At 35.1% G+C, this 12,102-nt stretch overlaps 2 protein-coding genes across 2 annotated transcripts in view; both read left to right on the top strand.

The window, feature by feature from the left end:
- Positions 1 to 12,102, top strand: part of LOC136799228 (ribokinase-like) — an 89,597-nt gene that overhangs the window by 43,951 nt on the left and 33,544 nt on the right. The gene's annotated exons all lie outside the window — the stretch shown is intronic.
- Positions 1,022 to 8,035, top strand: LOC136799227 (acidic leucine-rich nuclear phosphoprotein 32 family member A-like). The gene is made up of 9 exons (XM_067055911.1): positions 1,022 to 1,219; positions 1,334 to 1,477; positions 3,687 to 3,806; positions 4,008 to 4,129; positions 4,586 to 4,617; positions 5,017 to 5,067; positions 5,553 to 5,780; positions 6,346 to 6,467; positions 6,918 to 8,035. Exons 1-9 carry the CDS (start codon positions 1,172 to 1,174, stop codon positions 7,068 to 7,070), a joined length of 1,020 nt encoding a protein of 339 aa, XP_066912012.1. The 5' UTR covers positions 1,022 to 1,171; the 3' UTR covers positions 7,071 to 8,035.

Raw genomic sequence — 12,102 nt, 5'->3', positions numbered from 1 at the left:
TATCTAAGGGAAACACTCAAACATAAAATCCCAAACAACACCCCGGGAAAGGTGTATTAGAATGCCTTCACAAGCGAGTGCACGAGTGCATTCCTTTATATACGAAAAACAGCCAATGAGGTAGCCGATTGCTGATTATAGGTGATTATGGGTGGTAATGGGTGATTATGGATGATTATGTACAGAAAGATTATTATTATAATAAAAAATCATATTCCGCGGAATAGCTATTACAAAAAATAAAAAAAAAATAAAAAAATCATATTCCGCGGAATAGCTATTCCGGCCGGAACAGCTATTCCGGTTCCGGCATTCCGGCATTCCGCCGTTCTGCGTTTTGTCTCTACCCCAAAAAGAACCGTAATTAGCTTAGAATATGTTTGAGATTCGACAAAAATATAACAAAATAGGTCTTTTAGTGTTCTCAAGCGTATAGATAATGTGCGTCAAGGCTCTGAAACTCTCAAGGAAACGAAAATTATACAATCTCTGGCCATCCTGTTTTGAGTCTTTTGACAATTTGAGATTTTCTTTTTCACAGACTTCTGCCAGTTTTTAGGATCGACTTTCTGGAAAAGGAGGAGGATGATGGTTAAAAGAATTTCTCCCCAACACGCAACCTATGGTAGGAATGAAAATCAAGGTAGGAGAACGACTCAAAGGCCCAAATTGTTTCTGTAATTAGTTCGAAATTTCTACTTTTCCAAAATTTAGAAATCTCGGTGGTGCGGATAAAAACATTGAAGTCTGTATATTTTGCATAATTAACATAATTTGATATTTACTATTTTTGATTGGATAGAATATTTGTTTATATGCATATATTATGATAAATTATTCGAAAACTTGTTTGCTCATTGGTTCATACTAATCACGTGCTGTTTAGATCTTTGCATAATTATTTCAAAAGCTTGCCTTTTCAATCTTCAGCCCGCCGTAAATACTCACCAAGCTGGCCTATCATTCTTAGAACCAGTTTTGTGACTAAAGTCCAGTTATAAGCTGGTTTTTAGTCTGTTAGCTAACTTGCCGAAACGTCGACATTTCGTCTCGCGAGATCGAAATCAAAATATACCTTGTGGAATTTTATTGAGGTACTCTGAGCTTGTAGTTAAATTTGTGGAGAAATCTTGGGTTTTAGGTAGCGATTTCTTTTACTGGCAAATTTGAAATGGAAAATCGAATTGAACTTGAGAGGAGGGGGCAAGAGAAAAAAGAGGTATGTTCTTCTATCTTTCTTGACACAGTTCCTATCAATTGTACTTTTTGATATAAAGATAAACTTTAAATATGATTTTTAGCAGGTTGTTGTATTATTTGTTTATGTTTACAGATTACTGAACTCAACCTTGATAATACCAGATCCACTTCAATTGTTGGATTGACAGATGAATACTCAAATTTGGAATATCTTTCATTGATCAATGTTGGGTTAACAACCCTAAAAGGCTTGCCAGGACTTGAGAAATTAAAAAAAGTAAGCACTGTGTAATTTTCGTAATTAATTTTGAATAGTCAGTTGTCATTTTTATGTATTACTTTCAGATACTTTAATGGGATAAAATTTCAGGGACTCTGTGTGGATTTAGGTATCATCCTGACCTAACTTTGTTGTCATTTCTCTAGTCCTTCTAGACGAGTGAGAAAAAAAATGTTTTCACATTACACATCCCTTTAGAGTTTTAGCGTTGCATGCAGAAAACAATCACAATCTGATCTCAGGTTTTAGCTTGACCACACAATGTTTATTCCCTTCAAAATTTTAGTCCATTAAAGTTTAACCTTCTATCTTTGTGATATATTTTTTGCTGAACACAGGAGGCAAAAAGAGCTAGAAAGGCAGGACAGTGTCTGCTGCTCTAGATAGGCTGAAAAGAGCACTTTTTCTGTTGCTTTTTCATGTCTGATCACATAAGGCTAAAAATGCCTTAAAATGGTCTGAAATGACTAAATGTATTTTTGTTTTACCCAAGTTCTAATGGATTTCTTTTACTTTTGTTGGAGTTCAATTCGGGAGTAGGGTTTTCAATATACAATAACTGGGCATATCACCAAACTAAATTTTAGCTGGGACAAAAATCAGTTCTTAGAGGGATATTTGTATCCTTACTAGGTTTGGTTTTGTTTGCAAAACTGCCCAATAATGTGAATGTTAAGAAGGGACACATACTTCTTTCCCCACACAAACCACCTACTGTGAGACCGGGTAACTTGCATCAGTGGAGGCTAACATGCTTAGCCCTCAAATGAATGGCCTGGCTGGTCATTAATATACAAAGTTAAATCAAAACAAAAATGGTAGAACAGAGCTGCGTAGTTCATTTTTTTGAAATTTTGCTGTTTTAATTGGTCAGTCATTTCAGGGTTCGAATTAACGTATCGCGTTTCGCCATTCGCGATGCGTTTTTGGAAATGTAGGAAGCAAAAATTCAGAAATTTAACAAAATCGCGATACAACATATGAAGAATTTTACAGCTCACTAAAGTACAATGGTTAAATTGGTCTTTAGAGTGGAGAATGCATCGTATATTGATAAAAACGCATAATTAGCTCACTCCGTTCGCACAAAAGTGCGATGCACTTTTAAATAGTTAATTCGATCCATGCATTTAATAGCTATACAAGTTTCCCTCTGCTGATGCAAGTTACCCAACTTCACGGTACCATAAATGTCACATCTTGCAAAATAAACGTTTTATAGCAAAATTTGAGACACTATTCATGCTTTGATATAAATTTCAGTTGCTAGATATAACATAGAGAAACAAGGAAAAGTTTAACTTTCTTTGCAAGCACTATTACTGAGTTACATCAGCTCTAGACAGGAGAACCGTCCTGTATTCTTGTAAAGGAATAACAAAATTTGATTGGCCATGTTTTCAACTGTCATTAGGATCTGGGAAATAATAATAATAAATAATACCGGGTAACCCACGAAAAAGTTCAGACGCTTCCCGACGTCTTGAGGCCGAAAAAATGTCCCAAAGTGCTTGGAGTTTTGATATTTAGAAAGTAGATATCCTAACTTAAAATTTGGGCCATCACTTTTTAAATTTGACTAACTTGTTCTCTACTTATGAGCATTTAAAGTCAAAATTCACTTTTCGAAAAGTGTAAAAAACACGTAAAAAAGAGGTATTAAATTCACGCAATCAATTAGAAAATCACTTACAATTGACTTATTTAACGAGTTTTATGACATTAATAATAATAAAAACACCTTTGAAAGTAGTTTTTGTTTAAAACAAGACTAGTTTTTAAAAAAAATTGGCGCTTTCATAGATTTTTTTCAAAAACTGTATATAAAAAACGTCTAAAAATATCAAATTTAATACCCCTTTTTTACGTATTTTTTACACTTTCCGTAAAGTGAATTTTGACTTTAAAAGAGAACAAGTTGGTCAAATTTAAAAAGTGATAGCTCAAATTTTAATTTAGGATATCTACTTTCTAAATATCAAAACTCCAAGCACTTTGGGACATTTGTTCGGCCTCAAGACGTCGGGAAACGTCTGAACTTTTTCGTGGGTCACCCGGTAGAATAAGAAATCATAGCATGGATCTCCAGGCTAACATCAGCTCTTGAAGTGATTCATCATTTTTCTCTGATTTTAAATTTAATGTTTTGTTGATCTAAAAACCAGGTGTATAGGTCCATAAAAGTATCATTTTTTGTCTTTTTTAGCTTGAGCTGAGTGACAATAGGATATCAACAGGATTGGATTATTTACTAAAATTACCTGGTTTAGCTTACCTCAGTCTCAGTGGAAACAGAATCAAAGACTTTGAAAGCCTTTCTCCATTGGTAAGCTGAAACTATATTATTCCAATTAATTTGTTTTTTGGAAAACTTAAACAAAACACTCAAGAAAATTTTGTTTGCAATGTTAATTTTGTGGTGCACACTGTATAAAACATATAACAAATATTTTTTACTGACTTGTTTCTTCATGTAGGCAAATATTATAGTCACTACAAATAATTTATTATATTTTTTTCTTAATAGGCTAAACTTAGTAACTTGAAGAGTTTGGATTTGTTTAACTGCGAAGTCACTTGTGAAAAGGATTATCGGGCCAAAGTATTTGAGCTCATCCCGCAGCTGAAATTTCTTGATGGGGCTGACAGGTAACTTTTATGCTTATACCAGGATCACTGTAAATAACTATTAATGAAATATAGTATTGTTGTATACCTGTTAGCCTTTTTAATCTACATTAATTATTGATGTTACTGTGTTGTATCACATCAGTTATTTCACAATTCAAGGTATTGTTACCCGTTGGAATGCAATGTCTTATGAAGGGGATTTTTTTGATTTGGTTTGATCTGGTTTGATAATGAAAACAAGGTCCATGTGGCATTTCTAATTGCCCTGCATTTAGAATACTTGCAGATTATTTTGGGTAATAATAAAACATATATTGCATGTCTTCTTTTCAGTAAACTCACCTTGAGGTAATAAAATCAGAATATCTGATGAAAGGCTAATCAATCTGAATCAATATCTGCTTTATTGAATTGTATCAAATCAATGAAATATAATCAAAATGAATTTTAATTTTTATTATTCTTTTTGTTCAGAGACGACAAAGAAATGGAAGAGTCTGAGTCAGGTAATTATTTTTCTGATTTTAATAATAATATTGAATTTTGAGTTTCTGTCAAAATAATTTACCAGCAGCTCGCGTTTGTCAAGTCGCATTGTCTGTCAACGATGTGATTCCTACTCCTTCATGGGTAGGACCCATTCGGGAGGGCTTATATCTATTTACCAAAACAAGATTAATACTAAACACCTCCCTCTAAAATCAACCAGTGAATGTGAAATTTATTTGAGAATTTTACTGAAAAGTGACGGTGAAAACAAAAATTTTGATAAATTTCCTTCAAACACTTAGCAATGGTTGCCTCCCTTGATTATATTACTCTTACAGTAAATTGGACACAAAAGATTAATTTCCAATTTTCACAGACTTTTATGATTTTAATTGAAATTTTCACCAATTTTACAGAAGGAGAAGAGGACGAAGAAGATGATGACGATGAAGAAGGCGAAGATGAAGGTATTATTTTTCACTTTGCATTTTCTGTTTATTTGAGGATGTTCGACCTTTAAAGGGCATAGAAATTTTGCAAGGGACCACTCACATATCTATTTTCCCCATTGCTTACGTGAAAATGACGCAAAAGACCCTCCCACCCCTTGAAATTTAATCCCCGCGAAAGTTTATCCCATTAAAAAGTATTCTTAAGAAATTAAAAAAACAACAGTTTTTTCTGTTAACCAAATAAAAAATGACTGTATTCTTATCCAAAATTTGTGAAACTCATCCTAGTGAGTATTCTAATATTCTTACGAATTGACCAAGTTTCACCCTGATATTCTTATAGAAGGTATGCTTATAAAATTAAATGCGTGTAAGTAATTATCAAATTTCAATTTTTCAAAGTATAAGGTTTATGTCTCAAGGAGAATCTAGGCTAAATTGCTGTGTTTTAAATCCATTAACTGTCTCATCAAGACAAAAGACCATTTCCATTTATTTAGACGGTGTAGAGAATGGTGTAACAGAAGATGACGATGACGAGGATGAAGATACTGAAATTGTAGGTATCGATGATGAGGATGATGATGAATTGGAAGAAGAGGAACTAGATGAAGATGCTGATGGTGGATTGGAAGAAATTGTTGATGGTGGTGAGGATGAAAATGAAGAGGATGATGAGGACGATGATGATGACGAAGAAGAAGTTGTCATCACTGCTGAAAATGATGGTTTATTTCTACTACATTTTTTCTACATGCCTTTTTATTAGTATAGCATAAGCATATGCAGGTTCAAACCTTGAAAAAACAGATTTTGGCCAAGTCGGCCAAATTAAGCTTTCACCAAAATTTCTATCCTTAAGGTAGTCTGTTTCAATGACACATCTACAGCAGGATTTTTTTATTGAGAGGCTTTTTAGCTAATAACCTTTGTTAGGTCAGTAGCTAAGAAGCATTAAATAACCAATTCTCTACAAGCTCTTCGAGTACTACGTTAAAATTCGCGGATGCTTGGTGGATTGTTTTGTTCTAATTGTCAACTTAAGAGCAAGAACCAACAATGTCAATGACACAATTTGCTTTCTACCCCGCCTTCCTTGTTAGAAGTCAGTTAAAAGTCAGCCGAGTATGCTGCACATCTACTGTGTAAAATCAATGTAGCTCTTGACGTCAATGAAGTATCTTTTCTAAGCAAATATTTGAAAGTTTAAAAAAGTGCACCGTCCAAGTTAAGTCTTTGATTCAGTCAAATAAATATATTAGTAGCAACATGTTTTCTACTCCAATTGATCAGGATTGATTGACAGAGAAGAAGAAGAGGAAGACGATGATGATGATGACGACGACGATGAATTAGAAGAAAGTGACGAAGACGAAGAACTTGGTTTGGATTACCTCACTAAAGAAAACCTCTCTGTAAGTACAATTCAAGGGGTTTAAGATTATTCTTCTAGGTATAACGTTTTAGTATTACAGAGAGACCTTTTATAAATTAGATAACGTCAACAAAGAAAACCTTTCTGCAAGGACAATCCGAGCGAGTCTTTATCGAATTAGATATGGTGAAATTTTGAGATGGAATTATATCAACTAAGAACAGTCCGTCCAATGGGTCAAGAAGCCTCCTTCGAAAGAGCTATTAGCTGTGTAGCTTCATCCCTGTGAAAGTTTAACTACAATCCAATTGATTGTTTCCAAAAAACGTTTTGACCAATATTTTAATTTTCCCTTTCGGATCATTCAATGTCTGTAGTCATGAATAAATGTTCGAAATGGGTATCAATGGTCTGCAATATGTAGGTAATTACCCTTCTCAAGATTCGTTCTTACCAATATTTTAACTATTTAATTAATTATAATTGTTAGGAGGAAGACGAAGACGAGGAAGATTTCAACCCTGAAGAAGTCGACGATGAAGAAGAAGAACTCTCTGAAGAAGAAGAAGAGATTATGGAAGAACAGAGAGGTGTCAAACGAAAACATGAAGGCGACCATTCACGTGCAGATGAGGAGTCATAACATTGTCAATACATCATCAACACACAACAATTTAACTGCCGTGGGAAGAATCTTTTCATTGTTAACACCCTGGAGGTGTGGTATGGTTTATTGATGGCGAAAAGTGAGAAAGAATTAAACGGGTGAAGGATGATCTGCCGGTCAGACGCATTCTTTTGAAGTAGGCTGAAACACACGGCAATATTTTATTATAGATAGAACTCCTGTGTTTTCTGGAATCCGAGAGTGATTCTTGGACACGCTACTTGACAGAGACTTGCTTGATAAAAAGACCCTCAATGACTTACGATGTTTTATTTTCCTCGTTTACAATGATGCCCAATTATTCCTGGAATTTAATAAATATCACAGTTTTATTCACCAAACATCACCATTACAGCATTTGCTAATCTTAAGGTTTTTTATTTATATTTTATTTATGACTGGGTTTTTTTTTTCACGTGCTCTTTAAAACCGTTTTCCCTTTGTTTTGAAATATGACTATCTGATAGGTCAGGGTTGACTAAGCTAGCACCTAGAAAAGAATGATATTGATTATACAAAGTCTCCCCTAGTTAAATACGGGGCTTGAAACTAAATTCACATTGGGACCGCAAGAAAAAAGATTCGGATCATATCGATATTTGCCATTTAAAGATCTAATAGAAAATGATGAAATCAAACCTGATGAGCCAAACACCTGTAACACAATAGGAAATTTTCAGAGGCCAGAAAGTAATGAAGTAAAAATGATTAATCCTAAGTATTTTTTATCAATAGTATATTATTACGTTTAAAAGTAAGGAATGGAAAGGCAAGTGGTAAAAGAAATTTATCTTGTTTGTTATTTGAAAACATAAAATATTTTTACGTTGAACTGTTCGAATAGACCAAAAAAAGTTCTATCCCTGTATATATTGTATAATGTTTGTATAATTTGTTATGGCTAATTTTTAGGCAAAAAGAAAAGTTATACGAACAGTAAATTTGCGTATCTCTATCTGTTGTCAATTCTCCACTTTGAAGATGTCCATTGAGTTAAAGAGTAATCTTTGGGAATGTCTTTTTTTTCGAACTTTATTTTGTTGATTAAATCCAACCAATTACCTTATCGGCCCTTTTTATGCCGGCCCTAATTTAACGCCGGTCCTTATTACGCCACAGTCTAATTTTGGGCTTACGCCAATTAGGGCTGTTAATAACGCCAAAATTTGTAAAAATGGCTACTTATGCTTCAAATTAGTAAAATAATGTTTGAAATTTACATTAAAATGTCATTTTTCGGTAGTAAATTGTTGAAAATTCCATTTAAAATCACTGATTTTCGTGAGGTCTTAGATATGGAGTAAAACAATGGATAATTTTTGTCTTCGAATCATACCTAAAATCTTTTAAATCGAGAAATAATGATCGAAGATTAAAGCCTCAATTAGGTAAAAATTGCAAAATCTTGGTCCTTTTTACCACGTGCCCAAAAACAACGCCAACAAGACGACTTAAAGTCGAAAATTTCGCATAATACTTGAACATCAACAACGAAGACGCATGAAACGTGACTCCTGCAGCATTATGCATTTTGAATGAAGCGCTACACGAGGTCATAGATACCCTGTTTTTTATGAAAAATCTTAATCCATTAAAAAAAGATTCCTTAAAAAATGCGACTAAAGAATTCCATTCTATAAAGCGTAAACAAAATCTTTCAATTCAGAGAACTGCAATATACACTTGAGAAAAATAATTTTAAATTTTTTTGAAAATGAAGAAGAAAAAATGAACTTTTCATTCTTTGGTGCCAGAAACCTCATTTTGTGCTTTGAAGGAGCTTGTGATAAAGACTTCATTCACTTGCGCAAAGTTTATATCAACTTCTTTCTATAAACAGTAGAATTTATCTAAAACTGAGAAAAATGGCTAGTCCGAAAAATCTGTTGTATACTACTTTCTGATATGAATGATGGCCCACCACCATCAAAATCATTTGACTTTTCCAGAAAAAAATTGAATATGGGGGGGGGGGAAGGAGGATTTTAACATTTTTTGGAAATTTACCCCCCCCCCCGGACATTGTGACTTTTGATCCCCCGGACAGCAGGTCTAACCCACCCCGCCCCAGACATCAGTTGAGTAGTTGAGCTCCAGCTTCTGGACTAAAAAATGGCAGGGTAAAAACTAGCCAACTTTAAGCTTTAAAGAAATAATACTCATTGAGATTAAACTTTGACTCCTTTATAACTGCTTTAAACGGCATCCCATTAAACAAACCCTCCCCAATCTCTTGATGTTTATCCCGTGAAAAAATAAAGGGGAAAGATTCCAGAAAAGTAACAAGATTCTTAGTGCAGAAATGGGAATCTTATACAAACAACGGTAGCGTGATTCAAAATGAAAATCCTAATTAGCAAAATGTGTATCAAGATCGGTGAAGTTTGATTGGAGCTTGATTAGTTTGATTTATTACCTTGTTTCCATTCTTTTTACATTCCGACGGCTTATTTAGCAGACGCCCACGCTAAAGTTTAAAGAGCGAGCCAATATCTATCATCCCATCAGGGAGGAAAATCTGGAACTTTTACTAACCAAACTCACCGAACACTAATCAAACTTCATTGGATAAAAAACTGTCATCATTAACGAGGGACCGCTGTACATTGTGCGGTGGTGTACGGTGGGGCTGGATCTAAATGTGCTTTGTACGGCGGTGAAAATAGGTTAATTTGAAATCTGCTGTATTATCTGTACACCCCGCCTTACCTTACCTTACCTTAAATCACCGTACAATGACAATGTACGGCAGTGTCTAGGCAGGGTCGTTTCGATTATACAAAAATGATTGCTGAATTTCAATTGACATGATTTCTAAGAAATACTGTGAGATCGGGTAACTTGCATAAGCCCTCAAATGAATGACCCATTTGGTTATTAAAATACAAAGTTAAATCAAAACAAAAATGGTAGGCTAGAGCTGCAAGCGGAGCTGCGTAGTTCCCCGGGGGGGGTACTAGGGCAAGATGGGTTACGGGGATGCTCCGCTGGTCAGGGTACCTTTTTTGACCTCCACGAGTCCCAGGTAGGGTCGCAAAAACACCAAAATAGAAAAATCAGTCCCCCGTAGGGTGCCTATTTTTGGAAAATTTGGGGAAAAAGTAGAAAATTTGAGAAAATTTTGGAATTTCAGTCCCATTCAGGGTCACTTTTTTCGCAAATTTCGAGTCCCACGTAGGGTCCATTTTTCGAACGTCAGCGGAGCACCCACGTCGGTCGACAAGGGTAGTACCCCCCCCGGGCGTAGTTCATTTGTTTTGAAATTTTGCTGCTTTGATTGGTCAGTCATTTGATGGCTGTGCAAGTTACCCTCCACTGAGATGCAATTCACCCGACTTCACGGTACTTGCTAAAACTGACTGTTTGTCACAACTAGTTTCACTATTAACACATAACTATCTGGTGAAAAAAGGAAAAAAAGATCATACCTGTGCTGTTTGTAGTTTTGGTGAAGAAGAGAAGAGAGGGTTAATAATGTTGTTGTTTGTTGTGGAAAATTAACTCTTCTTGTACTGCTTACTGAGCATGATCAATTTATTGGTGCATTCACTAACTACACAAAATACTTAGTAGTAAACAAATATCAAACCTCTTTAAATACTCTACAAAAGACCAGAAAATATGATAAAAATTTATACAGCAGCAGCAAGTTTCAAAAGCATGTCTGATGTGCATAATCAAGCAGCCATTAAAAAGTTTCACAATGATTGTTTACAAAGGCTTGGTTACACTTTTTGCACTAGGGTATTTTATTTATTAAGAAAAGCCCTGTTTTTTATCACTTTTTATCTTTGTGAGTGAGTCCACCTTTAGAATATTTGCCGTAGTACGCCCGCAGCCAAACGCCCACGCCATAATTTGCGCCCCAAAAAATGTCTCGCCAGCCAGACACACGGAAGGCTATCGTAATACTTTCGCTAAGCGAAATTAATAAGGGCCGATAAGGTAATATATATTGGTTTTCAACCACTTCTCGTAGGAAGTATTATTTTTTTTTGGACACACTGTACCATAAACCTTATCAGTTTTTCGTATATAAGGTCTTGGGCGGGCCACTTGAAACATATTTGAAAATTGGAACACGCAAAAAGTTTCACCCTATTGAAAAAGTTGCTAGTGGCCCCACTACCCATACTACCTCAACTCAAAAGATGAAAAGAAATCTTAAACAAATCGATTTCTGAAACAAAAAGCGTTTCAAAAAAATTTCAGACAGAAAACTTTAGCCACGTTTTGTTTGTGATACACTAATTCATATTCGTCGCATTTCAGCTGCAACTTGTTTATGTTTCATTTTGCTGGAAAATATTCTTCCAAGTGGCTCCAGACCTTTGCAGCTTAAGGCCGGAGCAAACCGATCCAACATTTCATCCAATAGTTCCCTTAACAATTAAAAGCATCAAAATCGCAAAAATCACAAAAAAGTAGCGCCGCTTTTAATTTCTCAGAATGTCTCATTTTTGTTGGATTGTTATACACTTTAGGTAAGTATTGTCTACAAGACGACCACAGCTTTTTCCTGTAGACGAGAAATTGGTTAGAGTAAAGGAAAAGGCCGTCGCTGTCTGGTACAGGCAAGGTTATACCCGGGTGGAAGGGATTTGGGTAGGGCATGAATTTTTTTCCTCTCTTTTGGGTAGGATATGAAAAAAACTTGAGGGCTTTGGGTAGGGTACGAAAATATTTTGAGCTGAATCTTATTTTAACAAAAATTTCAATTTTGTCAATTCTAAAACTCCATTATATTCTTGCAAACCCTGAAATCTGAGAAATTTTAAAGTGCCATAAAGCTGCCATCTGGTAAGGGGTAGGGTACGAAAATTTTCATCCAATTTTTGGTAGGGTATGAAATTTATTTGAGAACTTTTGGTAGGATAATGGATATGAAAATAAGAAGTCTGCCAAAAAACCTCTTCCACCCTGGTATATGCTATACTTAATGACCGCTCCCTTAAGTCAAGTACGGTATAGCCGTGAAAAAGTGCGTCCGGCGGGCGGGAAGTCCGAG

The sequence above is a fragment of the Clytia hemisphaerica genome, unplaced genomic scaffold, assembly GCF_902728285.1.
Source record: "Clytia hemisphaerica strain Z4C2 unplaced genomic scaffold, Clytia hemisphaerica genome assembly, whole genome shotgun sequence".
Classification (NCBI taxonomy): Eukaryota; Metazoa; Cnidaria; class Hydrozoa; order Leptothecata; family Clytiidae; genus Clytia; species Clytia hemisphaerica.
The sequence above is the reverse complement of the archived record's forward strand: the minus strand, read 5'-3'. Positions and strand labels throughout refer to the sequence as shown.